Here is a 27,959-nt window from a genome sequence, read left to right on the forward strand (position 1 = left end):
GTATTATAGTATGACTAAAATTATCAGGATAATTGTCATAGTGTAGTACGTGTAAAGATGTCATAATATAGTATGTCATACAATTTCACAGTTGTGTGTCAAAATAGGTCGTTTAAAGTAATTGTCTATTATGTTGGGAAATGTTGGGAAAAAAGTCATAATATAGCATATTGAAAAATATCATGAAAAAAAGTAATAGTGTAATATAACATAAAAAAGGTCATAGTTAGTTTGTCAGGAAATGTCATCAAAAAAAGTCATGGTATAGCGTGTCAAAAAAGGACACCCTCCCCAGCATAGCCTACGAGAGTAGGCTGAAGACGTTCTTCTTTGATTACACCTATAGTTAAGGCTGACTCAGGCTCGTCATGGACCAGCCCCTAAACATGCTGCGATAGGCCCACACTTTCAGGGGACTTCCTAGGATACACTGAGCTCCTCTCTCTCCTTCTTCTTAATTACAGAACTTAATTACTGAGCGATGATGATGATATTTATAGGCAATTTCTCAGGATATATGCACAAGCACAACACTCTTTCACGCAATTTTAGTATGTGTACAGATAGAGTGAAGATGTCTCTGTTTGGAGCATTTAGTACAACACTCTATACTGCACACGTGTGGTCAAACTATAAAAAGCAAGCTTACAGAGACCTTAAGTAGCTTATAATGATGCCAAGAGAATATAACTTAAGAGACCAAGATGGTGTAGTGCAAGTGAAATATTTGTGGCTGCAGGAGTCAATACTTTCCAAACTGTTCGTATGTATACATTTATTTTCCAGCTTAATGACTGTGAAAATGAAATCATCTCAGTTTTATCAAACATTAAGTACTACACGCTACAAATCCCAGCTGTGGAGACATTGGTACACCTGTCTCTTTGTTATAAAAGGTCATAGTATAGTATGTCAAAAATCTCATTATAAAAGTAATTCTATAGTACGTAGAAAAATATCATGAAAAAGACATTGCATTGAATGTTGAAAAGAAAATCAGAAAAAGTCATTTAGCAGTATAAAAAAAAGCATAAATAATCATAGTCGAAAGAAGTAATAGTATAGTAGGTTATAGAAAAATCAAAAGTATATTATGCTGACATTAAAAGAAGTCAGCATAAGTTAAAGTCAAGTATAGAACTAACTATAGTGTACAATGCTAAAACAGGTTTAAAAAGTCATTGTGATAAGTCATAACAAATCATATTAAATGTCATGTTATTCATTCATGAGTCATTTACAAACACATAACATGCTTTAGGACACGCCCCCTGAGTATGAATAGCACACTCAGCCAGCTGTGCGATGACTATGAGTTGGAAAGCTCTGAGAACACAGCACTGAGAGGTTTCTTTATGATATCAATCATTCTCCCAACCTATAGGTTAGGTTAGCTTTAGGTCAAGAACACTGTTCATGTAATTTTGAGTAAAGCAACAGATTTAGAGAAAAAAAAAATAGCCTTTTCTAAATAATAAATTAGGTATCAGGGACATTTCTCGGATTGGATTACCTCATGTCTTCCCTGAGGTGGCTGTGTCGACCTGACAACAGCATGGCTGCAATCTTATGGGCGATGGGTCTCTCTCTGCTCCTGCAGGGTTGTTTGTGCAGTGTTGGACAGAATGACAAAGGCTGCATGCGATGGACACCAAAGGGGGAGGATGTTTGCTGTGATGAATGTCATCCTGGTAAGTAACAAAGGAGATAATGAGCATCACAACTCTCTAAGGTTTTGATTATAGAATGTGCTGTTAGTTCAGGGGAGCATTTTTGACAGAGTCGCTACAGGTTAATATACTTCATGTATCATTCATATCCTGGCGTTAATACTGTTATCGTGGGCTTTAATAGTTTTAAAAGTATCAAAATAAAACAGCTCTGTTCTTAATGAACTGCATTCATATATTCATGAAGAGAAAGAGAAATACCCTCTCTGCTCACTCTCCTCCTAAACTCAGTTGTTATACAAATATGTTAGAATTATCCTTCCCTTGATCAAATGTTTAAGTTATCCCATAAAAATTTAGTTTTTAGTGTGTAGCTCTTAATGATGATGTCTGCAAAGCGTCTTTGAGAACTTGGAAAAGCACTCTATAAATAAAATGTATTATTATAATCAAATCAATAAGCCCACTGAGTTGCATGTGCTTTTGCCCATAGATGCAGAAGAAGAAAAAAAAAATTCCATACCATGAGCACTTCTTCTGCGGTAACTTGTAACCAAAAATAGTTTCAGTGGTTTTTCAGCTAATACCACAACAAAGACAAAAGCCGTGGATGGTGCAAATGATAAATCAAATTACTAGGAGCTGTGGTATATATTTAATATGTCATGACAACTCCCAAAGATTATAGTTTTGATAACTGTAGGTTGCTGGAGCTGTTTTACACAAACAAAATGTGTTTTTATATCGCTTTAAATCCTTAAGAGGTAAAGTAATTTACCCTATGAAAACTTATTACATAATTGAAAGAGCTAATCTCAATTAAGCTAATGAGACTTGAGTTTACAGTATAGCTTATAATATCTGTTCTGTTTGTGTGTCTCTTGTATTTAAATATTTGTATATATGTTCTATGTGTGTTTAGTGTGTGTCAAATGGCAAATTCATTAATCTTTGACCTTGAACCATATTTCTTAGGACACCGCCTGTACAAAGATTGTGGCCCACGCCCGACAGAGCTGTGTATTCCTTGTGAGCCTGGGACATATACAGAGAGCTCTAAAAGCTACATGTGTAAAAGGTGTACACAGTGTGTAGGTATGTTAGCAGATCCTAAAACTTATTACAAAAGTAATTTCTTCAGTAGTGTACAACTAGCTGATTTTTTTTTTTTTTTAACAACTCTCTTTCAATATCTTTGTATGTGTAGGTGCTCAAGTCTATGTTAAACAGTGCACAACTACAAGTGACACAAAGTGTGGATGTAGAGAGGGACTCATCTGTGGCGATGTCCCCTGTTCCTTCTGTATTAAAAAGTGTGACAAAGGTGAAGAACCTGCAGCGAAACGTAAGTAGAACAAAAAAATAAGCTCATGACTTTTATACACACACACGTTAGAATAACAGATTACGTTGAGTGGCAAATCAACTGAATGTTTGTCTGCACAGGTTCATGCAGACCTTGTCCAGATGGAACCTTCAATGATCAAATTCACCAGAAGTGTAAACCCTGGAGTACCAAGTGAGATATTACCTGCTCTAAAAACAACATCTACCTTTGTAGCCACGTTTGGTTGTTGTTGTTGTTGTTGTTGTGCTGACTGTCAGATTTGATGTCTTTGTTTTCTCGAAGGTGTCCCAATACAGAACAAAAGATCATGGCCAGGGGAGATGCACTTAATGACATTAAGTGTGCCAATGTTTCAATTGGCACAGTGAGCAATCCAAAGAAACCTGGTAGGATGTGATTCTGGTCTTCTAGTGCAATGTGCTTCCATTCTTGTTTTTATTTAAAGCCAGCATTCATCATCTTGCTGTTTTCTCTCAGATCCCACAGAAAATGCATTGCCGTTGGTCTTAACTGTTATCATCAGTATAGTGCTGATGGCCTTTGGTATCATCATCACCATCATCATTATGGCCAAGAAAATCTTCCAGAAAAGCGAGGAAGAAGGGGAAAAGCCAATCCAAATCATCAGAACCCCTACAGGTAATTACTACCACACTCCATGATATATTATTAAGAGTTTATGTCAACCCATATTACAAGACTGATTGTGATTATACAGGATGTTTATCAAGCAAATCCCAAATAGTGAAAAAGTATTTGACCCGTCATCTCTCTTTTTTTAGATGATCCCACGACCTTAATAGCAATTGAATGCAGTTTCCACGAGGCCCAGCAAGAGCAAGGCAGCAGCTCGGAGTCGCTTGCCTCCAAGGACTCCTCAGAGCCGCTCATTGCATGAATGGCTGGGATGCCACACTGAAGTGCCTGTTTTGTTTATCTTGAAGTCTGTGAAAAGGAATATCCCGAGTCCTTATTTGCGCCTTATATTGAGCCACAATATTGGAAGAGCTGTGTTGGAGATATGACGGAAACAGAGCAATGCATTTACCCATCTTTCTTTCACCCAGCCTATTTTACTTATATCGGAGTTACCAAAGCTACTGGGAATTTTTTGGAAAGGTCAGGTCAGAGCTGATAGTTTGCTTTATGATTACACCAGGATACCATTACAGTGATCCTTTGATGATACCATAAATAAACAGAGTGGAAGGGGAATTCTGGAGGGAAAAAACAAAGTGCATCATGTGAGTTATAGCAGACAGTGAGGTTGCGGTTTTTAGGCTTGAGAGATATAGTTTTCCTTAATTGCTGTGGCAGTTTTTGAATTATTGGATTGCATTTGGCACCAGATAATGGTAAAACAGCATTCTGTGACGCCTTTTCACTTCCTTTTTGTCACATTCCCTGAGCCAGTTTGTGACAAAACCTTACATTATAAAACAAAGCCTTTAGAAACCACTGGAATTTTTTTTAAAAGAACTGTATAAAATAATACTGTAGCCTTTGAATGAGTGTGAAAGAGTTTCACTTCTTTGATATTTGCATGTCTGAGCGGTAAAGATGCATAGTGTTGCTCTGCGTGAACGTACAGTACGGGTGGGTGTGGAAGTCTGACGGCAGTTTAGTCATGCCTAAGGCTTAGCCCACTATTTTCAAAAAATGATGTTTTACTCCAGTAACCAACCTTGTTACCTGCCTTTTACTGATGAATTTGTACATTTCTAACCCTGGTTTTGGTGCAGCCAAACTAGAACAATGCTGTGTCAATCATGATTTTATGTGTTTATTTCCAATATTTAAAGTATTTAAATTAGTCTATAGAACACAGAAGATGACAGCTTTGTTTACCTTTGTAAATTGAAGACCATATGGTATATAGCCTACTCCATCCTGCTTAACATTAACAGGAACTATATGGAATTTCCTACTTTATTAGTGACAAAAAGTCCAGTGAAGGGAGTTTCCCCTTTTGTCAATAATACTATAAAATGCCAAGGGGAATCTACTGTACACTACACAACACCTTGGTTTGGCCTTTAATGAAATGGGTTTTGTTACAATTTAATAGCAGCTCTTAAGCAAGCTGGGACATGCCTCTTGAGCAAGAGTTGAGCAACACAGTGGGCATCACAAATGGATTATTCATCGAGATGAAAAGTCAGATTTGATTAGTCATTGACTGCATCGAAATAGTTGAATCCTATCTTCTGTGTCATGTGGAAAGCCAATATGGGACAACTGTGATGCAAACTCAGCAAATATACGAGGCACACAACATGTCCAAATTAGGCTCTCTCTCCCCGACAGTCCTGAGCTCTTTATTGCTTCTGCCTATCTTCTACCACAGTAGAGTGGGCAGCTAGATCAGACCAAGTGGAACTGTTTTTCACAAACGCAAGTCTTTTCTGAACTGTAGCAGGCGTATATATCTCTTCTGAAATGGAACATTTGAGAAACCTGCTGTGTGGGCTTGGGGTTAAAATGTTAGTCCGCACTTATAGTAATCTTTCAGCGAGTATGTATGAGTCACAGCTCGAGCAGGGTGATGTCTGATGAGACCACAAAGTTCACAGGTGCTGCCTTGAGAAGAGTTACCACAGTACAGTCTATGTCATACGGTGACATTTTCTTAGAACTGTTGCACTTTATCTTACAACTCTTATCCGATTCATTTTATGGACTTTTGGTTTGTTTAGAATGTTCATTTATCTGTCTGCCTTTATAACAAAATGTTTAAAAGCCTTGCTTTTATATGTGTTCAGAGCGGTCATTGGACTACAATGCAGTATACCTTCTGTTACATTGTACTTTTATAACTTTTTAAAAACACCCAATAAAATTGGAATTTTCATTTTATTTGTTGCTCTTTCATACAGAACAATTGCATTCATAGAGGTCCACCTATTTCATTTGTACAAAAAAAATGACAACATAAAAAATAGTGTTTTAAATGTTGGAGTAATATGAACATACAAATAAACAATCAAATCTTTTGTTAGACCACATATTTTACATATATATAATGTTAACTGACATAATTGTTTCTGGTTGACAAAAACACACCTGGTAAAGTAAACAAAAACAATAATTAATTAAAGTAATGCTTTTCCACTGAACTCTCTCTGCTAATGGAGCTGACTCTGGTTTCATTATGTGACCATGAGATGCAGCTGTGGATCATTGGTCTTAGATTACTTTAGATATACTGTTCCCAAAAGGATATAGTAACATCTGGATATTACAAAACAACTTAACAAACTTTCATTATTGTTGCAATGTGTGTTTCAATAAGAGTTAAATAAGGTCATCTGATTGTCATTGTACTATTGTAAACATGGGTGGAGCCCTGCCAAACTGCTTTGACACAAAGTTGGCAGACACTCTGAAAGTGGATGTCATAAAGTAGCTGGATCACTCAGGTTCAAAGGTTATCAAAGTCACTTTTGTTTTCGTTTTTTTGGATGCTCTTTGGCGGTGGTCACTTGCTGTTACGCAACAGTTCTAACTAATGCACCTCTGTGACGCCAGCAAGGAGCATCCTAAATGTCAAAACACAAAGTGGTTATAGATAATGGATGGATGCTCACTGCTTAACTTAATAAAAAAAACATAAAACTTACAAACATAATTTAAAAAATGTGTCGTGTATCATCAACACTGAAGAATCCAAACAATACTTTGATAAACCTACATCTTCCCTTTGAAAACTGTAAAAGGCATGAGTCAAAAGTGTTGTCATTATTCACGTAGTCAAGAAATATTATAAAATGTCACTTCTCTCAATTCTCTCTCTGTGTTCGACTGGTCTAAAGTGCTATTAGGGTTGGCTGTTAGTAATCTTCAACCTTAAAGTAATATAGTAAGTAATGAGAACTCTGTAGCACAACTAATATTTAGTGTTATTTTATATATATATACACACATCATGTGTCAAATTATTGTTGCTTGCAATTTTCCTTCTTCTCTTTGGATTTAGCACGTCCTGATTTGTCCGTTTGCCGTTTTGTGGGTGGGATGAAAGTAGCCTCCTCAAGAAAATCCCGTAAACCAGATTGTGGCATGGGAAGCGGCTGACAGGTTGGACCTATATTGAAGGAAATAGGATGTGAGAGTCCACCCATTGTTTCCAATGGTTTCCTTTTTAAGAATCATCTGTCCTGTTTACGGTACCTGCTGGTCCCACTCTGAGGCTCTCTGTGCTTTCCCTCCTGGCCTGGAAGGTCGGGTCCAGCTCTTCCGCAATGTTTCGGATCTGCTGGCCTTGTCTGTAAATGCAGCAGTTATAATTCAGGAAAGTATAAAAAGGACATAGGGTCACAAACATTCACGTATATTCATGAAGAGGACAATTACGGTAGTGTGGAGAAGGGGCTGGGTGGCTGGTTCTCTGGGGAGCAGTCGTCAGTGGGGGAAGGAAGGCCCTCTGAGTCGAGCCTCTCTCGGTGGACCTGCAGGCAGTGGACAAAAAACTCATTTCAAAAATGTATTAAAAGATAATGAAAACACCATTATTAAACACAGATTGTAATGAAAGTGCAAGATTTGCAGTGTGAAAGAGTTAAGTGAAAGACATGCATGGAAATCACATGTACTGTCTCAGGATGCTGAAACAGTTTTGCATCATCTACCACACATTTACCGGTCTGTCCCTTGGAGCCCGTCTGTCATGGACACCGGTCATCGCTCTGTGCTCGTGCCACGATGTCGGCCCTTCTAGCTCACGAGATCTGCGCTTTGACTTAATTTCCTGCTTCTGCATGAAGCGTGCAATTTCCTAGCACAAAAAACCAACAACAACAGATCATCATCACAGTTCGCTATGAAACATGAGATACATGGTTACTGATGATATATCAATTTATCTTACCTCATCCTGCGCCACTTGTGCTACTCGGAAGTCACCCTCTGGGTACGAACTACATGGAGAGGGCTGGGAGTTCTGTGAAAAACAAACAAAAAAAAAAACTGTAAAAGTCAGGAAAAAATGAATGAAAGGAGAATACAATCTTTTGTCCTTTCACCTTGAACCCTTAATCCCCAAATTACCCTCCTCAACAGCCTCTCCTCTTCTTCCTGCATCTTGTAAGCCAGTTCTTCATCCAGTAGGACCTGCCGCATCCCCCCCATGTCCATGCTTGCCTCATCTGGCTCTGGCTGCAGTGGCGCCACTATGAGTAAAGTATGACGCGTCAAATTCAAAGTAACTGAAGCGAGTATCATGACGATGCACTTAATTAGTAAAATAAACGTGGAAAATCAGTGATGAATCAAGTCTACTGAAACGGAGGCAGAAAGACACAAGGACCCATGACATTTGAATCACACCGACAGATGAGAGGATGCAGCATGTAGCTAGGTTTTGAAAGAGACTTCATAGTACTTATTCCCTCACTACATCAAAACTGAAAGACTAAAGATGAGAATAAAAGCACACATTGAAGATGATTTCAGGACTACTGGAATTATAGATATGAACAGGGAAAATGTACAACTTCAGTAAGAGACCCCAAGTCACCAGTAAAGCCCAAATTTGTCCAGATTAGACGATGATTGAGGGAAGATGAGAGGAGCAGATGCACACAGAGAGGGAGCTTTGGAAGCGTTCCCTCTGCCAATCGGAGTTGGCTGCAGTTCTGTGTGTTACCTGCTGCCACGTGCCTCGACCTATTCCTGTTTGAAGCCCGGCTGCTGCTGAGGCTTTGGGTACGCTGCGGGGCTCTTCGACAGGGCCGCTCTCCTCTCCTCTCCGCCTCCTGCTCCTCCTCTGAGCTTAGCCTTTCTTCTATGGTCGTGGGCCAACATCGGCGTTCGCTTGTTGTCCTCTTCTTGACCCATGAATCATTTGCATCCTCTCGCTCTCATTATCGTAAGTGCATCGGTGCTCTCGCCACCGTCTACTGCCTCCCGTTTCTCTCTTAGCAAGACTTGCATCTCTACTACTAATCTCATGAATCTCTCCATCATGCTCCACGTCTTTGTGGTGCCTGCCTCCGTCTTCTCTGTGATCTCTCCCACTGTTCCTTGGAATCTCCTCCTCTCCCTGATATCTCCATGGAAACTGTGCCTGGTGGCGGCAGCTCTCTGGAAAGCTCTCTGATGTGGTTGGGAGTCACTGCAGGAGACCTCGCTCCCATGAAGCACCTGGCTGTCTCTGCTTTGAGGCCTTATTTGAAGCGGCGCCCCGTTGCAGCCAAACCTCACAGGAACGCCCCTCTCTCTGAGGACCTGGCCCAGCATCTCCCAGACTCGTGTGGTTTCACCCTGCTGCCTGGAAGAGCTCCTGGTGTTGTCCTGAAAACGGACATGTTTGTCTGGGTTTTCCGTATAGCTCCAGGTCCTCGCCAAGTCTCTGCTACTGTGTTTACTCCTGTCATGTAACCTGACAGACTCACTGCGACTAGATCGCCTTTCTCTTACTTCGACTAACCCACGGTCTCTATCCTGATCTCTGCTACTGTGGAAGCTCTGATACTCCTCTCTATGGTTCCTTTCCTGATCCAAGTTCCTAGGCCTCCTCTGCTCTAGGTCGCAACTTTCATTATAGTTCTCAGTGCATTCTCCTCTCTCCTCCTCTGTGTAGCGGCTGCAAGAGTCAAGACTTCTGTAGTTTCTCTCTCGCGGCTGCTGATGTAAAGATGCTCGCTGTCGAGGAGGTGCCGTGTTGAGTCTTTCATTCCGTCTCTGGGACTGGACAGAGTGCTGTTCAGAGAAAACTGTGTCCGAGTCCTCTGAATCCTCACTCAAACACTCTCTCAATTCCCTAATGGTTTCCCTTATGGAATCTGTGTGTCCTTGATTTGACCATGGAGTTGTGTGTTTCTGAGCTGCTACCCCCCTAGGGGAATCAGCCAGAGGCCCAGTTAAGTCTGAATGGTTGTGAGAGGTAGAGCACTGCCACCTGGTGGTGGCTGATGAGTACTGCTCCTCTCCTTGGCGAAGGCCACTGAGTGTGTGCTGGTGTGGGGATGGTAGTGCAGGAACGATATCGCAGCCTTTAGTAATGCCAAACATGCAAACACAAGAGCAAGGAGGATGGGTGAGGCTGTTAGCAGGACTATTAGATAAATGCAGTTAATTATGAGGTGAAACATTGCATTCAAAAATAGCTGCATGTGACTTAATTAGGACAATCTGTTAGACATATACAATGACAATATAAATGTTTTAGACTCATCTAAGGGATTGTAAATACAGATATATCTAAAAAAAATAGAATTAAAGGAAACATGTAACATGCATGTAACTTATACAGAACACACACATTATGGAGATAAGATAAACTGTAGTGTGATAGCTATGTAGAGAGGATGTTTTTCTCATGCGGTTGTAATGTGAAGAATGACTTACATATAATAATAATAATAATAAGCAGTTGCATGGAGGTTAAATGTGGTTAGAGAGAAGCCAAACATGCTGAGGGTTTTGTCCCACTTGTTACAAATAATTCTTAAAATCTTGGCAAATACACATTTAGTTCAAAAAAGCTAAATTACTAAAACTTAAACAAGATATCACATTCTTTAACATTATTTTCTAGTATGTTAGGATTGTTGACTAATGTTGTATAAAAGAAAAACATTGACATAAAACATGAATACATAAATAAATGAAATGGCAAACCGTATCTGTACCTTCACTATGGCCCTCGTGCCCTCTGCTTATCCTCCTGTTTCTCTGCTTCTCCTCTTCCTGCATTCGTTTAGCTATTTCCTGTGGAGACACAGACGCACTGATTGTTTCTTTGCATCATAAACCATAATGTGTAATCCAATTTCGAATTTAGGCTAAATGAATGACACAGGTCAAATCAGCAAATAAACAGATACATGTCTTATCCTATTCCGGCTTTGTAAAGAATTTCCAGACTCTGTTCCAATCCTTTAATCCTAAACTGTATCATTTGCCAACAATAACGTGGCTCATTTTCTTTAATTCAAAACCCAATTTAGTTATCACAGCAAAGTTTATAATGAAATGATCTGGATAAACACAGTAGAAAATGTCATTAAGAACAGTCAGATTACACCACTGGTTGGCAACCATGAGTTGGCCGCATGACTGCAATTATTTCCTCTCAGATATCATTTATACTGTTCTGTTTTCAACCAGCAGATGGCAGAATAACATAAATTGTGTGAAAGAAAGCAAGGCGTCTGCTTACCCCGACTCAACAATCCCACAAGGGACAAAATCTCGAGGAAACTTTTGATTAATGTCTTATATTTGCTTTAATATTACCTTTTTTTCCACAATGTACAAAAACTGCTCTAAGAAAATGAAAAATTCTCATACTGTATTCAATAAAAGAGCATTTCCAATCCTACTGCTCGTCTGTTTAACCGTACATACTTTTATCATAAACCTTCTCAGTTATCTTTGATTTGATCTATATAATATAAACTTCCAAGTAACAACATCAATGTAGGACCAAACTCTCCACCCTGTTTACAGTTGGCTGAGTTTTCATCAAGAAGAGAATCTAATCCATCTACATGTGGTATGTGTACTGATCCCATGCAGAGCCATGTTGGGTGACTTGGGGCCACTATGACGTGATCTGACATCTTAGCCCTGGGTGGCCAAACTAATTATTTCAGACAGGGCTGTGGCTGACTCGATGGAAACGAGGAGTCTAAATAAGAGACACGCAAACTTTTAATCTCCTTGAGCCTGAACTCAGGACCAGAAAAACTACAACAGAACGGTTTCACTTGAGGTAGCACCATGTCACTGGGGAATGCCTGCTCTTACTGGACTAATCTCTGAAGGAGAACCCCCCCCCCCCAAAAAAAAAAACATATCTCTGTGTTACTTTTCTTGGAAAGACCAGAACTAATAATGCTCTCTACAAATCAGCAGAAGTGAATTCTATGAAATCTCTCTCCGTAGGCTACATATGCAACATAAATCATAACTAAAAGCCAACGCAGCTCCTTTTGTTTTGCAATCCTTGTGCGTGTGTGTGTGTGTGCGTCAACCACTTTGCCAGCATCAGCAGACAATTAGCAGCTTGCCGTGGCAGGTTAGGCGCGGCTTGCCACAGGGATCTGGCATTTAAAAATGCACAGCCTGACGCCTTCTGTTCCTTAATTAAAGGCAAACTCTACAGGGAGGCAAATATTTAATCAACACCTCTGATCAGCCAGTCATTAAGGAAGGTAAGCTTATGGGAGTGTTAACAGTTTATCATTTCATCCTAACATCAACACTCGTAAAAAGTAATGATTACACATCCACACAGGAATAGATGTAACCTCATACCATTTGCTGCATAACCCCAGCATTATATTTTAACCCAGTAGGTAATTGTAGAATTAATTCTGAGTGTAGACACCTCATATTGGTTCCAACAGAGTTCGAACCCAAACCCTTTAGTAATGAAGAATGAACCCTACAGTCTCTGCTAACCTCACATCCACCAAACAAGGAGCTTTTATGAGCCTGTCCAAGGCAGCCTCCTCTAAAAAGGAAACTGCAGGCTAAAGGAAAATATTATGCTGGAGCGGCCTTGTGACGCAGACCACTCCACTAGACCAGCTGGGGAGTTTAATGGCATAGTTGTCTCTTTTGCCTCCACAATGCTGTTTTTCTTACACAGCTCAAGTCATCATTTCTATTGGTGGGCAGTCAGATTTTTCCATTTTTGTGTAAAACAACCGATGTTCACAAATGCACATGCCTTGTGTAAAAATGCACAAACAATAAGATGTTTTTTGAGGAGCTGGGCTTCTGTGTGAACATCAGAACAACAAGGGGAGAGGTGATTGATGGGAACCATCTGGTTGCCCCGTCGAGTTTGGGTTTCAAGAAGAATGTTTTTGTATCTAAAACATTTTGGAGAGATCTAGTGCTGTAACACAAATCAGGACTACTGAAAATGGAAAACAAGTGTAAACCATAACAGCATTATCTAGATAGTAATGTTATATTATATGATTTTTAGTTAACCTCCCTCTTCTTAAACTATACGTCATGCACATCCTGTGGTTAAATGTGCACAGATGAGTCAAGAGTTTGATGGTCCATCTCTGGAATCAACCACCAGATAAATTGCTTGAGCCATCATCCAGATGGGTAGCTGACAGGTTGTGTCTGTTAAACAGCTGACTTTGCTCACACAGCCCTCTTACGGCACAGTGGATACATCAGAGGCCCAGAGCAGCACTTTGCTGCAACCGCCATTCATTATGGATTCAGTTGGTCCTAAGAGGGAGCAAAGTGAACTGTATGGTTCTCCCTGACCTGCTGGTAACAGGGAGATAATTAAATGATATACAAGTGTGTCCCAGGTGCCATATAAGTCTATGAATCCCTGTGCTGAATGAAAATTTACAGATAATGCTGGTGCTATTTTAAGTCTGCGCTAACTGTCATGGTTGCCCTTCTAGATGAGGCCCTGTTCTCTCTGCACACAGTCATGCAGTTTGAGATACACAGACTCATTAATCTACCTTATTAATGCTGCTATATTCTGCTTTGTGCACCACCTCACTGAGTCAGATCATATATTACAGCAGTATCCATTAACACAGTCCATTGGGGCTCAGACTTGATAGTGGTTTGAGATTTTTTTTAACCGACACTTCTTCAAAACTTCTTACCTTGTGCCAAGTTGAACTTGAACTTGTCCATACAGAACAGTGTCTCGATCTGCTCTGGTTGCTGACAGAAACTTGGAAAGGATTTCTTCCTTTTAAAGAGATAATCCCTCAAAATATTTTGCTTTATAATCTTTGACTCACAGTTGTGTCCTCTTATTAGCTGGAACAAATGTCGGTTTAAAGCTAATCTTAACCATAGAGATTTTTATTTAAAAATGACAAAATAAGTGGCTGATAAAGGAACATTGTTTTTCAACCTTTCCATACATCAGTCATCCAAGGGGCATGCATATATTTTCCGCAATATTCTCTATGTGTAGCCAAAACAAACATGTTATTTATCAAACATATCATATGATGGACTGAACTGAGGCTCACTGTTCAGTCAGAGTTCCCTCCCATTGCCTTAAAACATGGGCAAGTTAAACTTCTTAAGGAGTTTCTTTGTATTTGGTGCAATGCATGTTGGCACGGATTCAAGCCACACTTTTCGGCCTGAAAATGATTGGATAATGTTTTGTCTCTTAAATCTCATTCTAATGGAAGATTGTAAGAACAGCTATCATGGTGGAAGAAAGCCATTTCACCTGACCCTTCTCATCCATACAAAGGTAGCTACTGTTTGATTGTTGTGCACTGTACTTAAGGATCAATGAATATTGGGTTTGTAGTATTCATGCACGGTTGATTTGTATTTTCAGTATTAAACTACATCTGGTGGCAAAGAGCAGTTAAACTGAAAACATGATTTTATATTAAATAAAAACATCTTAATGCATAATTTAGGCTTCATTTTTAGTAGGCCTACTGACAGTGTGCAAAGTATGGGGTCTATTTATTTAAAGAGCTAAAGTAAAGAACAGTAGCCTGTGTGTAGCAGCCTGCTGACTGAGAAATAATGGTTTTATACAAATACTGATGGGTCCAGATCTCCAATTGAAAAGATTTATCATATTGAGGTGGGTGGTAAGTGGATAATTGACAAATAGGTGCTGATTCATGTGATGTCAGAACAGACCTTTATACTGGTCAAAGCATTTAAAGTTAAAAAAATGTGCATAAAACTAACCGGTGCTTGTTTTCTCTGGGGGAAAGCTGTGAATACTAAAGCTTTGTTTATACTCGCACTTAGCACAGTAGCCAGGTGCAACTGGCAAAAGCCATAAACTAACCTCCACAACTTCTGCACAGACTAAATGTCCACATAAATGAAAGTGGAATCTTTTTAACTGTTTAAGAAAGTTGCTATATATTAATTGGAGAAGTGCAAACCAGATACAGACAGAATTAAATCGGTTTACAACAGTTTGTCCTCACCTCATCTTCCTGCTCCCTCCTCCGGGCCTCCTCAGCACAACGCTGGATCTCCTCCTGAATTAAACGGGCATACTCGAAGTCTTCCTTCTCTCTGCAGTAAGGGGAAGGAAAAGATATCACACAAGAATGTAAATAAGAATATAAATCTGCATAGATAATCTATCCAGAGCAGGGTCAGGGTAAATGCGGGACACAAGAACACTGAAACCTGAATAGTTCAGCAGTGTGCGCTGTGTTAAAGTGCATTTTTGAGACCCGGGGTCACCTACAGTTGTCTGGAGGCCTGTCTGAGGAGGGTGCTCTGCTGGGCCTGCTCCTCTTCCTCCTCATCCTGCATCCTTTTTGCTACACGGATGTCATTCTGCACTAGCTGGTTCTTCTGGATGTTGGTGGTATAGTATTGTTCGACTATAAGGGAAGGGCAGAGGAAAAAAGGCACAGGGTAGGACAGTTTGAATGTGTGGAAATGAAAGACCATGTTTGATCAAAAATAAAGAATAATATATATTCCAGGTTACTAAGGTTTCCCAGTCTGCTTTGGTAAGCCATGAGCATTTTACTCAAGTAACTTTTATAATTAATTTAGGCTATATTAATAGATGCCAAGTAAAATTATTAGGTATATTCCTTAACAGGATAACTAGAGATGCAGCCACACAACACAGAAAGTAGTGACTCATAACAGTCCACATAACACAAATTACAACATATTTTTATAGTGTGCAGCTGTGTTGTTGCCACATTCTACTTACTCTCCTGTTCCTGCAGGTTGTGTGCCAACGCTCCATCCTCCAGCACAGCAAAACACTGGCACACTGAAACAACACAGGAAAGAAACACTTCAGTCTCATACAAACTGTTACAAATGGAGATCTACTGACACCATTTTTTCCTTCCCGGCACCGATACCTGAACTTGTGTATCGGCCGATACCAAGTACCAATCTGATACAAGTGTGTCAAAGAAAAAATATAACTAACTTACTATCAATTAAGATTCTATAAAAATAATCACTTGAATCAGCGCGATACTGTGCATTTAGAGATGTTTCTGGTGAAGTGGGATGTTGCCCACTGAGTACCGTTAATCTTTACATTTATGAATTACATAAACCAGTTTTATAAACCAGTTTCCAGTCTCTTTTTCAAGCTTTTGACACGCTGCAGCTCCGTTCTCCATATGCCTGCACACCAAAACTCCATCCAGAACCACTGTTGAGCCCTTGGACAGCTTGAAATAAGACAATATTCTGGTTCAGCTCTTTGTCTAAAGTGAAACAATAGGATACGAGTGCTGTGCCATTGTGGCCGTTTATTTGACAGACAAAAAAGGTGGAGAGAAAACATTTACCACCCTGGCGTGAATAACCTGTTAAATCTATAAAAGACCCTCATAAAATCCCCATCATAACAGAGTGCCAGTGATCCAGAGGAACACCTAAGAGGCCACAATTTTTACTGTCCTCTCAAATATACTTGGTTAAGTAGCGACAGAGGAACAGTACCACCGCATTCTAACGAAAGCATTAATGTGACCAGAGAGGCTTTCTCTCTTTGTGTGTGTGTGTGTGTGTGTGTGTGTGTGTGTGTGTGTGTGTGTGTGTGTGTGTGTGTGTGTGTGTGTGTGTGTGTGTGTGTGTCACAGTGTCGGAGTGTGTGCATAAAATGTTATCTTTGAAATTGTGGTTGCAATGATCTTAAGGAGGAAGGCACGTGTTTTTCATTGACTAGCAAATGAAGATGCAAAGTTTAGGAACCACCACCTGCAACCATTTACACTGTGAAGCCCGTGCAGATGGTACCAACATAAGTTGAGTGAAATCTGTAAGGTTGTCGTAAATCCCAAGGCTTTAGCTAAGAGCTCCATGGTCTGTTCACCAACTCTGTCTGGTTCTCCACACTGAGCCGCTCTGTGGCAAACAGAGCTTTCCCTATCTCATGATCCCCTAGTCTCTCCAGCTGCTGCTGGATATAGTAATAACATATCAGTTTAATGTCATTAACGCTAGCTTAAGTCTAGCCTGTCAAAAGCTGACAAAATACCTTGACAATCATGCAAAGAAAATGTTCCTAAAAGGGTGAAGTCAAAGGGAGAGTCCGCACTTAGCAAGAGACAGTTAATTGCTGTGTTTTTGACCAGATTTCCTTTTAAGCCTCAATATTAATGTGGTGAGTACCCACAGTTTAGCATGAATCTTTGGTCTGTCTGTTGGGTTTAATAGCTTGAGCATTGTGGACTCCTCTATAGACATGCCAAGTGTTTACAGTAGTCCTGAATGAACATCGCTAGCGTCTATGTGCCAATGCCCAAGGGTGTTTAAAGTCTGTCAAACAAACTCAAAAGGTACCCCGGAGAAAATAAACACAGACGGTCAGCAGCAGCGCTGTAGCCCAGCTGTTTTTAACCACTGCCTCCATATTTGCAGACACAAAGCTCACTGTGAACAGAAAAAAAAAGTGCTTTGCTACATCACAGATTTTCATCGGGGAACCTAGAATGGCCGTCTATTCAATGGTGCTTTCAAATACTAGGAGAAGGACAGAGGACAGTGTTTAAGGAGAGATTTAACTCACTGCAGAGGAAAAAAGCCTCCAGTCTGATCCAGAGGCAGGGCATATTAAAAACACCTGTCCTACTACTAATCCCTCCACTGAGCCTTTAAGAGCAGGCAGGGCCACTTCTGTGGAGACGACGGCTACGTTTACATCCATGTGCTTAATGCCTAGGATACTCAAGTATTCAGTTTGTGAGCCGAGATGACACACATAAATGCCATATGTTGTTTATAATGACCTATTTAACAACCGTAACAGTTGAGGTGCAAATATGATCCAGTATGTGGTATACTGAGCGTGTAAACCTGGCTGTCACTGTTAGCTCTGTAAGGGAGATGTCAAAGCTAAGACATTTATTCTCACTTTAGTTTGCTCAAGGAACCAATTGTGCTTGTTTTTCAGAAGAAGCTGAATGAACAGAAGACAAGCAAAGAGCCTGGAGGTTTACTTACTAGCTGAAGATTCGCTGGATGGTGTCATGGATGAAGGGAACAAATGGGTGGCCTCTAGATTCATTGTAAGAGTGAAATTGAGCCTACAGTCTACATTACAGCTGTGTCCATCTGTGTGGCCAGTTGAAAACACACTAATCATCAAGAATTCAATTTTTTGGACTGCTTCTGTGTTCACTATCTCGCTAAGTGTGTCCTCTCAAAGACAACTAGGCATTTTTGTTTTTAATCTAAAGACACATACATTCCCTTTTGACCTATCATGTCACTGATTCACGTTCATACTCTTCTACGTGTACAGAGTCCTCTTTGTTTGTATTATTGCTGCACCTTACCGTAAAGACTAGAGCCTGCTCTAACAATGCAATTTGCAAATTAAACATTTATTCTGAGTGGATAAAACAAGTGAAACTGAGGATAGCTCCTCTTTGTCCATTTCTGTAAATAGGGAAATGAGAAAAAAACAAACCCCGCTTTGGAAACTTCTTGTGGTAAGATTAAGTCAAATTCTATTCTGAAATTCCTAAAATTGGAAAAAGAAAATAACTTTCTTGCTGAGAAAAACTCTCGGGGTATGTTTCAGTCTACAGGGGCCCAACAGTCAAAGTTCAGAGAAATCCACATGCGAGCTAAGCCTTCTGAAGGGTCTGTTTACACCCTAAATGACCACATAATACTACACTGTGAGTTAACCCATACCAAGACAGACACGCATTACCACTTACACCTGTTGTGGAGCTTAAGAGACTACCGGCTAAATGGATCTCCAACCTGCCCTTATGTGTCCAGTCTGTCAATGCGGAGGAGCGAATAAGTCGAATGCCTGGTTTTAATCCGACAGGGTAAACTGACTGTTCAAAACATGAGTTTACTCTTAAGTCCAGCTCCGTAAGTAGAATGAAAGAAAGGACAGAAAGATGGAGGAAAATGACAGTCCTGTCCGTGTGTGCGCAGAGTTGTGGCAGAGGGTGTGTCTGCATTGCGGGTTAACTTGTTTTTCCAAACTCCTTTAAACTCCTTTGTCACATTACCCTCCTAGAGGAGGGGCCAGGAGACTGCTTAACTGGTTTTCATAGACGGGGTGTTCAGTGTGAGTCCAGGTCGACTTTGCTTTTCAATATTTTACTCCCCCTGTGTAAGCTTCTTAATAAGGACACTGAAAGGACCCTGCTAGGCCGTGTCGGTTTCCTAAGAGGATAGTACATCAAGGATCCAGCAGACAACAGAAATTGTCTGTGGCATTTGAACAGCAGAGGCTTAGATCCACTGAGGGGTAAGAATGTCTCAGAAAGAGTCCAAGGCAACATGAACAAGTAGGCTATATAAGATTTAAAGATATATCCAGCAACCAACGGCATTACCCAGTATAGTCCCCTAGAATGTGGGCAAAACGTCACTGCAGTGAAACTTTGGGAGAAGGGGGATATATTATTATTAACCACGACCTGCATGACCTCAAAGTCTTAACAGTTTAAACAAAGGAATTATTTCCTATTTTAATGCCTCTTGTCCACCACAAATATTCCATTTTACTGGTTGTCAAAAATAAAACAATTATATGTGAAGCAATTATTTTTCATTTTTGCTGATGCAACTAAATCTCGTAGGTGACTGCAGGCGCTTTGTATTTTAGCAAAACTCCAACCCACATTAGAGTACTGACAACCAATCATCTAAAATTAAATGATGCAGATTATCTCAGGCATCCAGCTCGAGGGAACAGACGATCAAACACTTTCAGAGATGTTTCTCTTTCATCCTCACAGCTACTTGGATAGCAGCACTGGCAAGTGCCTGGCAAACAAAGAAAGCAGCGAAAGGACAAAATGACTGGGGTTCTATTTTCAGCCAAAATCCTCCACCCACCAACCTCTCTCTCTCTTTCTCTCCCTGCTCCGTTCTCGTGCTCGCCACTTTTTGCACAAAATTTTCACCAATGAGTGTGTTTTCATCCAACAGCTCTCTGTGCTAAGTAATACATTAAGTGAACTGGGTGAAACTCATGGAGAACAAAGAGAGGTGAGTGGGTAAAAGGACTCTGGGTCAGTTGGTGAGAGTGAAATTAGGAATGGGGGGGCGGGGGGAATTCCTCTGAGAGCTGCATTCCCTCTGCACATCAGGCTATATCTGGAGCAGCCAGAGGAGGGGACAAAACAGGAACTGATAAGGGGGGGCAGTGAAAACAAAGAAAGTTGACTTGGCTGAGTCTCTCGGATCGAGAGGAAAGTAAAGGAGAAGTGGGACAGGGGAACTACGGCTCGTGGAGGAAATTGAAGCATAAACACCCACAACGGTGGTCTGAGTAAACAACCCCAGTGCCACAGAGAGGAACAACTGCACAGTTTGACAAACCTGTCTAGTGAAAACTGATGATGAGTGGAAAAAATGACACAGGCCAGACATCTGATTTACATGCTGCTATTGTCTCAACGAGCAGTTTATTGCTGCGGTTAATGGCTTTGTTTGCACATTGGCCCCTGCTCGATTAAGCAAAAAAATGCAAAGCTGCACAGTGTGCCCTTTGTGTACGGAAACAAGAGTGGAGTGTTGTATTATCTCCTTTGATAAAAAAGAAATGCAGACCTATTTCTGGCCCATGCATTAGTGTGGACACGCTAAAGACTGAGTCAACGGTCGACATCCAGGCCAGAGCTTCGACATTCCTTACCTGTGACTGTTTTCAGACTTACACGCAAGCAGATACAACTATTTAGTTCATAGTTTCCTATGACATTGACAAATTATGTTTGTGTGCATGTGAAATAACATTTAAAAAATCTCATTCCTAATCTGCACCCAGCCTACCAGACCCGTCTATGATGAGATCCATCTCTGTACAGTTGTATGGTTGGACCCGCTGTCTGCTGCATTAAGTCAAAACATACCACAATCAACTTCCTTTTAAGATCGAGAAGTGATACCACAGAAATCCACCAGACACATCAGGACAGAAGAAAAGCTGCCATTCGGTGCCAAGGCCAGTTATTCATAGCGCAAAAAACTCTCTTAAGCATGCAGCAGACATGTAGACAAGTATGTTCTTAGTATTAGTTGTGCTGAAGATTCCATGAATCAAATACTTTATCCCTACTGGCTCCAGACCTTCAGTTCAGTAGCTGACCCTGACCTCTGGATTCCCTTCACTCCCTAAACAAAAACAACTTAGCTCCAAGACAGACCATTAACCATTATGCACACACTTTCCATACTTAAAAGTTTCTATACAGTGGATGCCAGTTTGGTAAGCGTGGAAGTATGATGTTACCTTCTTGGACACGTGGAAGGTTGGACTGGTCAATTTCCAGCTCTGCCATCATTGTCCCTGTTCTGTCACAGCCTCATGGTGATACAGATGACCCTGACACCAGAAAGGGACATGTTGTTATTATGTGGCTAAGTGAAAAGGGACCTCAAGACACCTTCAAGCTAGACCACATGACACTAAAAACCTCTGCAATACAAATACACTGTGCAATACAATAGTTATAATAGTTTGTCTGTATACATAATATTTCAGTTACTGTAGATTCTTTTCTGGGGTTTTTTATTGCTCATTTATAATACTTATTTTTGATTATTATTATATATTTTTTTACTATGTCTCTCCTCTATGCTGCTGTAATCCTGTACATTTCCCCGCTGCGGGACTAATAAAAGGATTATCTTATTTTATCTTAACTACACAAAGAGACATGTGGTGTCCATAAGTGTCTTAAAGTTGAACACATTACTAGTTTATATAAGTGGTGTTAATGCAAAAAATATATATATATATACACAAGTTAAAACATTCACGTTATCTGCATTGCAGTGAGCCACTTGTTTGCAAGCAAAGCACTGTCATGGAGATATTTCAGTGGTGAAGCAAATTATATATATATTTTTTATGTACAAAAGGTAAATAACAAAATTCAGAGGAATATATTTATGTTTTCACTTGTACTTTAACAAAAATGATACACTCAGAAGAAAGAACACATTTCATAGCTAATTTTAAACCATACATCAGGTGAGCTAATGCAGACTAAGCACCATTTAGGCCATAAACATACAACATTTCTACATGTTAATACAGCAGCATTCTAAACTCTTAAAGGGATAGTCTGTCATATTTTGGACCACTTTTACTACATCATTGTATTTTACTTCAAATAATTGTGCTCATTTATATTTAGTATTTGAAAGCAGGACTTTATTTGTAATGACATCATTTACAATTGAGATATTTTTATACCGGAACTACCTTTTAGTAAAATAACTTATTTATTTATTTATTCAGGGAAAGTGCTTAAACATATAAGTGTTTCCATAGGAATTCTTAACAAATACATGCAGAGGTAAGTTTAGCCTCTAAACTTTGCTGTTTTTGATCTGTTGCAGCTACTTTATTTACTGTTTGCAAGCAAAGTAAAAGAATAAAACAACCATATATATATATTCATTAGTGTACCTACCTGTTCCCAGCACGCGGCCCACACAGGCTCCAGTGTTTTTGTGTACCAAACAACCGAGTGACAACTTTGTCCGCTCTCTCTCTCTCCTCTCTCTCTCTCTCTCTCTCCCTCGCTTCCTCTCTTGTTGCAGTGTCAGTGTTACAATGTATCCAAAATGTCACGAATGCGCATGGCCGTTTATAACGCGTGCACTTTTGGTGTCAGTTTTAAACGAAGCCGACGCTGGTTTGTTGTCTGCTGAATGAAACAAAGCCCCGGACGTGGACTGTGCTGCTCCGGCTGCTTCTGCAAGGCTCCTGTTCGGCAGCAGGGGGGGTGTTTAATGCCTGCTGCGTTCAGGTGCTCCTCCAGGCTCAGACTTATGTATATCAGTCACCAGTCCAGCAGCAGAAAATAAAATTTGTGGGTTTTTTTTGGTTTTTTTGCTTGGGGTTTTACTTTCGTTAACTGTTTTGGAACGCAAATGGAGCAATGTAGAGAGAGATAAATCTGTTAATCGGGGTTAAAGACCAGCCGACTCAGGCCAAAAGGTTAGAGTAGGGATTATGCAGCGTAAAGAAAGACCCACTGTCAAGAAACACAACAGAAGACCCTGAACCTTCACTTAGTGACACCCTTACTACATAAATTTAGGCTGACAACATGCCTACAACTCAAATGTCATACAAGCCAACCTGTGTTCTCACTGAATTGCAATATTTCGAACAGTTATTGAAGGCATCTCTTAACCAGCCGATTGTGTTAATAAAAAAATGAATCTGGTGTTTTGAAAAGCTTAAGTGCGTCTGCATTTTATTATTTGAATTAACTAAAGACAGATTCAAAAGTGCAAATAATATTGTGGAGAAAACTGCTTGCAACCGCAAAGTAACCAGACAGAGAGAGAGAGAGAGAGAGAAAAGAGAAACAGACAGACATACAGACAGAGAGAGTGAGAGAGACAGAGAGAGAGTGAGAGACAGACAGACAGAGAGTGAGAGAAAGAGAGACAGACAGACAGAAAGACAGACAGTGAGTGATACAGATAGATAGAGAGAAAGAGAAACAGACAGACAGACAGAGAGACAGAGAGAGAGAGAGAGACAGGTAGACAGACAGAGTGAGAGAAAGAGAGACAGACAGAGAGAGAGTGAGAGACAGACAGAAAGAAAGACAGACAGTGAGTGATACAGATAGATAGAGAGACAGAGAGTGAGAGAAAGAGAGAGAGACAGACAGACAGAGAGTGAGAGAAAGAGAGACAGACAGAGAGAGAGAGATAGATAGAGAGACAGACAGTCATCTGAAAGTGTTAAAGCACGTTCTGATAATGTGGCAAAACATTTCAGTTGACTTGTGATTCAAGAAAAGACGGCTTGATTTCAGAGAAATAACAGGCATTGACAATTTTTTCTCCATAGTGCATCAAAATCTTCTATACGGGGAGAGAACTAACTGATTTAATCAGTATCAGTATTGCACATGTCAAAAATAATACAAAAAGTCCCATTTCTGAGGAAGCTTCTTTTAAAAAGTGCCTTGTAAATGTCAATAATGATGAGCAATTGTAGGCTTTTGTGATTTTGCACTTTGTCAATTTGAGATTCTTTGAGTAATCTTAAAATAAGTAAGGAAAAAAAGAATAGTTTCTAGAAAGATATTTTCTCCTTCAAGCTAAACTCAAGAGGTTAGAATTGATGCTAAATTGCTGACAATCTCTAAGTGGTAGATTTATATTCTATAAACTTGTGTATGTGTTTTTCTAGATGTAATGTTGCCCTCTGCTGGCTGAACATACATCAGTCAGATTTCCAGTAGAATATTGTCAACAAGTCATAAAAACCTGTCAGGTCACATAGCTTGGACTTTTACATTTTTTTGAAGTCACATGTGGCTTCGGGAGCTATGACCTTCAGCAGATTTAGACTCTATACATCTGGTATTTTCAGTAATAATGTGTTAATGTAAAGTCAAAGGTTGATAAATAAAACACTGAATCACATCTAAATCATGCCTGGTGTACATATGGAGATATTTCAGTGGTGAAGCAAATTATATATATTTTTTTTATGTACAAAAGGTAAATAAGAAAATTCAGAGGAATATATTTATGTTTTCACTTGAACTTTAACAAAAATGATACACTCAGAAGAAAGAACACATTTCATAGCTAATTTTAAACCATACATCAGGTGAGCTAATGCAGACTAAGCACCATTTAGGCCATAAACATACAACATTTCTACATGTTAATACAGCAGCAGTTTAAACTCTTAAAGGGATAGTCTGTCATATTTTGGACCACTTTTACTACATCATTGTATTTTACTTCAAATAATTGTGCTCATTTATATTTAGTATTTGAAAGCAGGACTTTATTTGTAATGACATCATTTACAATTGAGATATTTTTATACCGGAACTACCTTTTAGTAAAATAACTTTTTTATTTATTTATTTAGGGAAAGTGCTTAAATATATAAATGTTTCCATAGGAATTCTTAACAAATACATGCAGAGGTAAGTTTAGCCTCTAAACTCTGCTGTTTTTGATCTGTTGCAGCTACTTTATTTACTGTTAGGTCCACTCTCTGTTCACACTGATCCACATTATAAGGTATGAATCTCATTGAAAAGTGTCCATTGTGCTTCCGAAACACCTGTACCTTGAAGAAATTTTAGATTCCTCATAAATTGTAAAAGAGGACCCCATATATTGCTAGATAAACCTCAAGCAAGGGGGAGACTACATTAAATTTAGAGGCTGGAATAAACCGGGATTGGCAGTGAGGCCTTGACTAACACAGAATATAAATCTTAATATATTTTTATGATACAAAGCTACACCTAATGGAGTGTCTGGCCTTCTGGCTATAAAACGAAATGTCACTGTCGCTTCCTCGATCCTCATTAGCATCCAAGAGACTGAACATTGATGTCACACTTCTAATAAATATACAAATTACATACAGGGGTGGAAAATGGTTTTATCTGCCTGTCCCCAGTCTCCATTGACAGGAAAGGTGACTCGGCCCATCTATGCTGGACGTTCTAATAAAGTTGTGTTTCATTGCAGGACTAAGAAGAAGTGAACGCACAAGTTAAACATCTTACCAGAACAAGTCCTCTAAATAATATGCATGTATCAATCTGATTCAGTGACCCCTGGACAATTCTCATCTCTTAAATTGACTTCAAATGTCAGTTGACAACAGCATTTCTACTGAACCAGTCTCTGCAAGTAAGTGTGCCGTTTTATTAGGAATTATCACTGCTTTGTATGCAGCTCCAATTGTGGAGCTTTTTTTTTTTCTGTGGGCTTCGAGTCAAGAGGATTCAAATGGCCCTAGAGTTTAATGAGCTGGTAGCATAAAAGCATTAGTCATTTGGCTGCCCAGTTTATCCACCTGCTCCCCTACGGGGTGTTGTTGAGTACGACATCTAAAACACCTGCTTCAATCCCATTTACAAAGACAGTAAAACAGTCAAGCAAGCTGAAGAGCTGGTAAAACACGACTGTGACCTTGAAGCATTGGCCACAGCACTATAATTCACCTGTGACTGCCTGTTGATTTATTGCAGTTAAAAGGGATGGGACTGTGGATATTGCTGATGGCTGTTTTGGTCGGCTAAAGTGCGTCTCTGCTGCGTGGCGTGCGGAAGTGGGTGGGGGTGGGGGTGGGGGTGGTAGGTTTCAGCTGGAAGTATATAACCTAGTTGGGACCAACAGAGCATGTACAAGACTTCTTTCCACCTGAGGACCACCTTGCGAATCAGAGCCAATTCCGACAACAGTGTCCTGTAGTGATGAAGTGTAACCATCTCCTGTCATGGGCCTTTTTGCTCACGGCCTCTGGCCAACTGCTGGCCCACCCCATCACAGAATCTGCGGAGATGCCTTATCCAGGACCTGGTGAGTGGAAAGTCATATCTGCTATGTAGCTTTTATTCACAGAAATTCACCAATTCAGCATCTTGATTAGCATTTTTAGTAATATAACATAATTTGTGAAGATGAATGGCAGTCAAGTCATGTCCTCAGGCCTTGAGGTAATTACTTTAGAGTTGCAATGTTGGACACTGATTGTTCTGCCTGACTTCACACACATTGATGGAGGATTCCTCTGCTGTTAGAGAATATGTTCGGTTTTTCTGTTCAAATAATTGAAATGTCATTGGAATCGCTTTAGAATATGTCATGCCAAAAGTTAAAAGTGTTTACCATTTAGCATAAACTAGTCAAATAACCTAAATAAATGTCTATAAAATGTACTTTATGTGAATCTATACCTGTCAGTTGTTTGTTACCAGCTTTGTGCGGTTGTTCTTGTATCCTCAGAATTAGTCGAGGATGGAGGAGTTCTGGATGATCTGTCTCTCTCAGAGCAAACCTTCCCTTCTCGGGATGGTGCCGGTCTCAGATATTCCACTCTGATGTCTGGGGAGTATAACAAAGATGGTAAGAAACACACACACGGCTCATCTTGTATTTAAGTGCTTATACTTACTGCAGACACTTGGGAAAATCACTCAATTTAATTTTTTTCAGAAACATTATGCTATAACTTGATAACTGATACACACAATTAAACCGGTGTTACCATGTTGTTCTATGGTTGGATACCAAGCAGCACTAATGGATAACCAGGCAGTTGGATGTATTGGTCAAGACCGGGTAGTTGTTGATGGAGTTCCTTTACTCTTCTACTACCGAAAAGCCTGACATGCACAGAAACATGGCTAATGCAAACACCTGTCAAACAAAAGAACTGTTGTACTCAACTCAAAACTAGCGATGAAGTCGTCAACACTTTCAAATAAGTATGGAAAAGGAAATGGACGTGTTTCAGCCCTGTGCTTTCCAAAGCGTTTCCAATGAAACTAGCAGTTATCTCAAATATCAGAATAATCTCATGTTTTATTTCTCTCAGGTGTCAGAGCAGGCCTGCTTCCCAGGGGGATGAAAAGAGAGGTGGGTTTTCTACAAATGTTATTCCTTAAACAGCAAAGAAAAGTAAGCTGTAAATAAAATGTTTATCCTCTGTTCCAGGTCCTATTGGAGAAACAAAGTCTCCTAAATCCTTTCAGCCATGTGTTCGGCATCCGGAAACAGTTCAGGAAGAGAGCAGGGAATTCAGAGTGTTTCTGGAAGTACTGTGTCTAAAAGAGTCTACATTATAATACACAAAAGAGACAGGGCTTGCACTAATTCAGAAATCACTATCTTGCATTCACATAAGTACATCATGCATGCATATAGCCGTATGTGAGCACATATGTATGCCTAGATGCATGTTCTCACACATATACACTCACATACTGTCAGTATTTGTTCTCAAAAAGAACAATGCCATAGATACTATTGAGATAAATTGTTTGGGAATTTTTAGATGATTGAAATTACTTGTAAGTTGTGTGTAACTACATTTATGTGCACACATTTGTAAAAAAGTCCTTGGTTGTCTGATAAATGACCACATGTCTTTTAAATGTGGAAGTAGTACATACGTCTGTTGAACAGAAATAAAAACTATATTATAAATACTGTCTCTGCAAATTGTCTTTTTTTTAAAAAAACGGTGT

General features: G+C 39.8%; 3 protein-coding genes across 4 annotated transcripts; 2 read left to right on the plus strand and 1 right to left on the minus strand.

Annotated features, from left to right (window-relative positions):
* Positions 1-1,325: 1,325 nt before the first annotated feature.
* Positions 1,326-5,868, plus strand: tnfrsf9a (tumor necrosis factor receptor superfamily, member 9a). The gene is made up of 7 exons (XM_054609624.1): positions 1,326-1,691; positions 2,646-2,765; positions 2,878-3,015; positions 3,117-3,189; positions 3,301-3,404; positions 3,496-3,657; positions 3,801-5,868. The coding sequence occupies exons 1-7, from the start codon at positions 1,517-1,519 to the stop codon at positions 3,914-3,916; spliced, it is 888 nt and encodes a 295-aa protein (XP_054465599.1). The 5' UTR covers positions 1,326-1,516; the 3' UTR covers positions 3,917-5,868.
* On the minus strand, positions 5,864-22,707 carry ccdc187 (coiled-coil domain containing 187). Of its 2 annotated transcripts, XM_054609622.1 has the most exons (12): positions 22,398-22,707; positions 21,209-21,301; positions 15,689-15,751; positions 15,206-15,344; positions 14,937-15,027; positions 10,650-10,728; positions 8,065-8,186; positions 7,886-7,957; positions 7,658-7,792; positions 7,372-7,466; positions 7,189-7,283; positions 5,864-7,102 (listed from the first exon to the last, which is right to left on the minus strand). In XM_054609622.1, exons 2-12 carry the CDS (start codon positions 21,258-21,260, stop codon positions 6,954-6,956), a joined length of 1,092 nt encoding a protein of 363 aa, XP_054465597.1. In that variant the 5' UTR covers positions 21,261-21,301; positions 22,398-22,707; the 3' UTR covers positions 5,864-6,953. The 2 variants fall into 2 exon arrangements, with proteins under 2 accessions (XP_054465597.1, XP_054465596.1); XM_054609621.1 differs by lacking the exons at positions 5,864-7,102; positions 7,189-7,283; positions 7,372-7,466; ... (1 more) ...; positions 7,886-7,957; positions 8,065-8,186 and adding an exon at positions 8,663-10,010.
* A 3,476-nt stretch (positions 22,708-26,183) lies between these two features.
* Positions 26,184-27,540, plus strand: LOC129099441 (urotensin-2-like). Its single transcript, XM_054608680.1, has 4 exons — positions 26,184-26,289; positions 26,716-26,835; positions 27,308-27,348; positions 27,427-27,540. The coding sequence occupies exons 1-4, from the start codon at positions 26,184-26,186 to the stop codon at positions 27,538-27,540; spliced, it is 381 nt and encodes a 126-aa protein (XP_054464655.1).
* Positions 27,541-27,959: the final 419 nt, after the last annotated feature.

This window comes from Anoplopoma fimbria, chromosome 12, assembly GCF_027596085.1.
Source record: "Anoplopoma fimbria isolate UVic2021 breed Golden Eagle Sablefish chromosome 12, Afim_UVic_2022, whole genome shotgun sequence".
Lineage (NCBI taxonomy): Eukaryota > Metazoa > Chordata > Actinopteri > Perciformes > Anoplopomatidae > Anoplopoma > Anoplopoma fimbria.

What these genes read in the sequence shown, in the direction of transcription:
- tnfrsf9a (XM_054609624.1), top strand. Translation starts at nt 1,517, where the DNA reads ATGTCTTCCCTGAGGTGGCTGTGTCGACCTGACAACAGCATGGCTGCA. An exon ending in AAGGTGTACACAGTGTGTAG is followed by an intron (nt 2,766 to 2,877) that starts GTATGTTAGCAG and finishes TTGTATGTGTAG; the next exon opens with GTGCTCAAGTCTATGTTAAA. An exon ending in AATCATCAGAACCCCTACAG is followed by an intron (nt 3,658 to 3,800) that starts GTAATTACTACC and finishes CTCTTTTTTTAG; the next exon opens with ATGATCCCACGACCTTAATA.
- ccdc187 (XM_054609621.1), bottom strand. Translation starts at nt 21,260, where the DNA reads ATGATGGCAGAGCTGGAAATTGACCAGTCCAACCTTCCACGTGTCCAA. An exon ending in CCTTCCACGTGTCCAAGAAG is followed by an intron (nt 15,752 to 21,208) that starts GTAACATCATAC and finishes GTGTTGTTTCAG; the next exon opens with TGTGCCAGTGTTTTGCTGTG. An exon ending in AGACAGGCCTCCAGACAACT is followed by an intron (nt 15,028 to 15,205) that starts GTAGGTGACCCC and finishes CCCTTACTGCAG; the next exon opens with AGAGAAGGAAGACTTCGAGT.
- LOC129099441 (XM_054608680.1), top strand. Translation starts at nt 26,184, where the DNA reads ATGAAGTGTAACCATCTCCTGTCATGGGCCTTTTTGCTCACGGCCTCT. An exon ending in TGGGGAGTATAACAAAGATG is followed by an intron (nt 26,836 to 27,307) that starts GTAAGAAACACA and finishes TATTTCTCTCAG; the next exon opens with GTGTCAGAGCAGGCCTGCTT. An exon ending in CCAGGGGGATGAAAAGAGAG is followed by an intron (nt 27,349 to 27,426) that starts GTGGGTTTTCTA and finishes CCTCTGTTCCAG; the next exon opens with GTCCTATTGGAGAAACAAAG.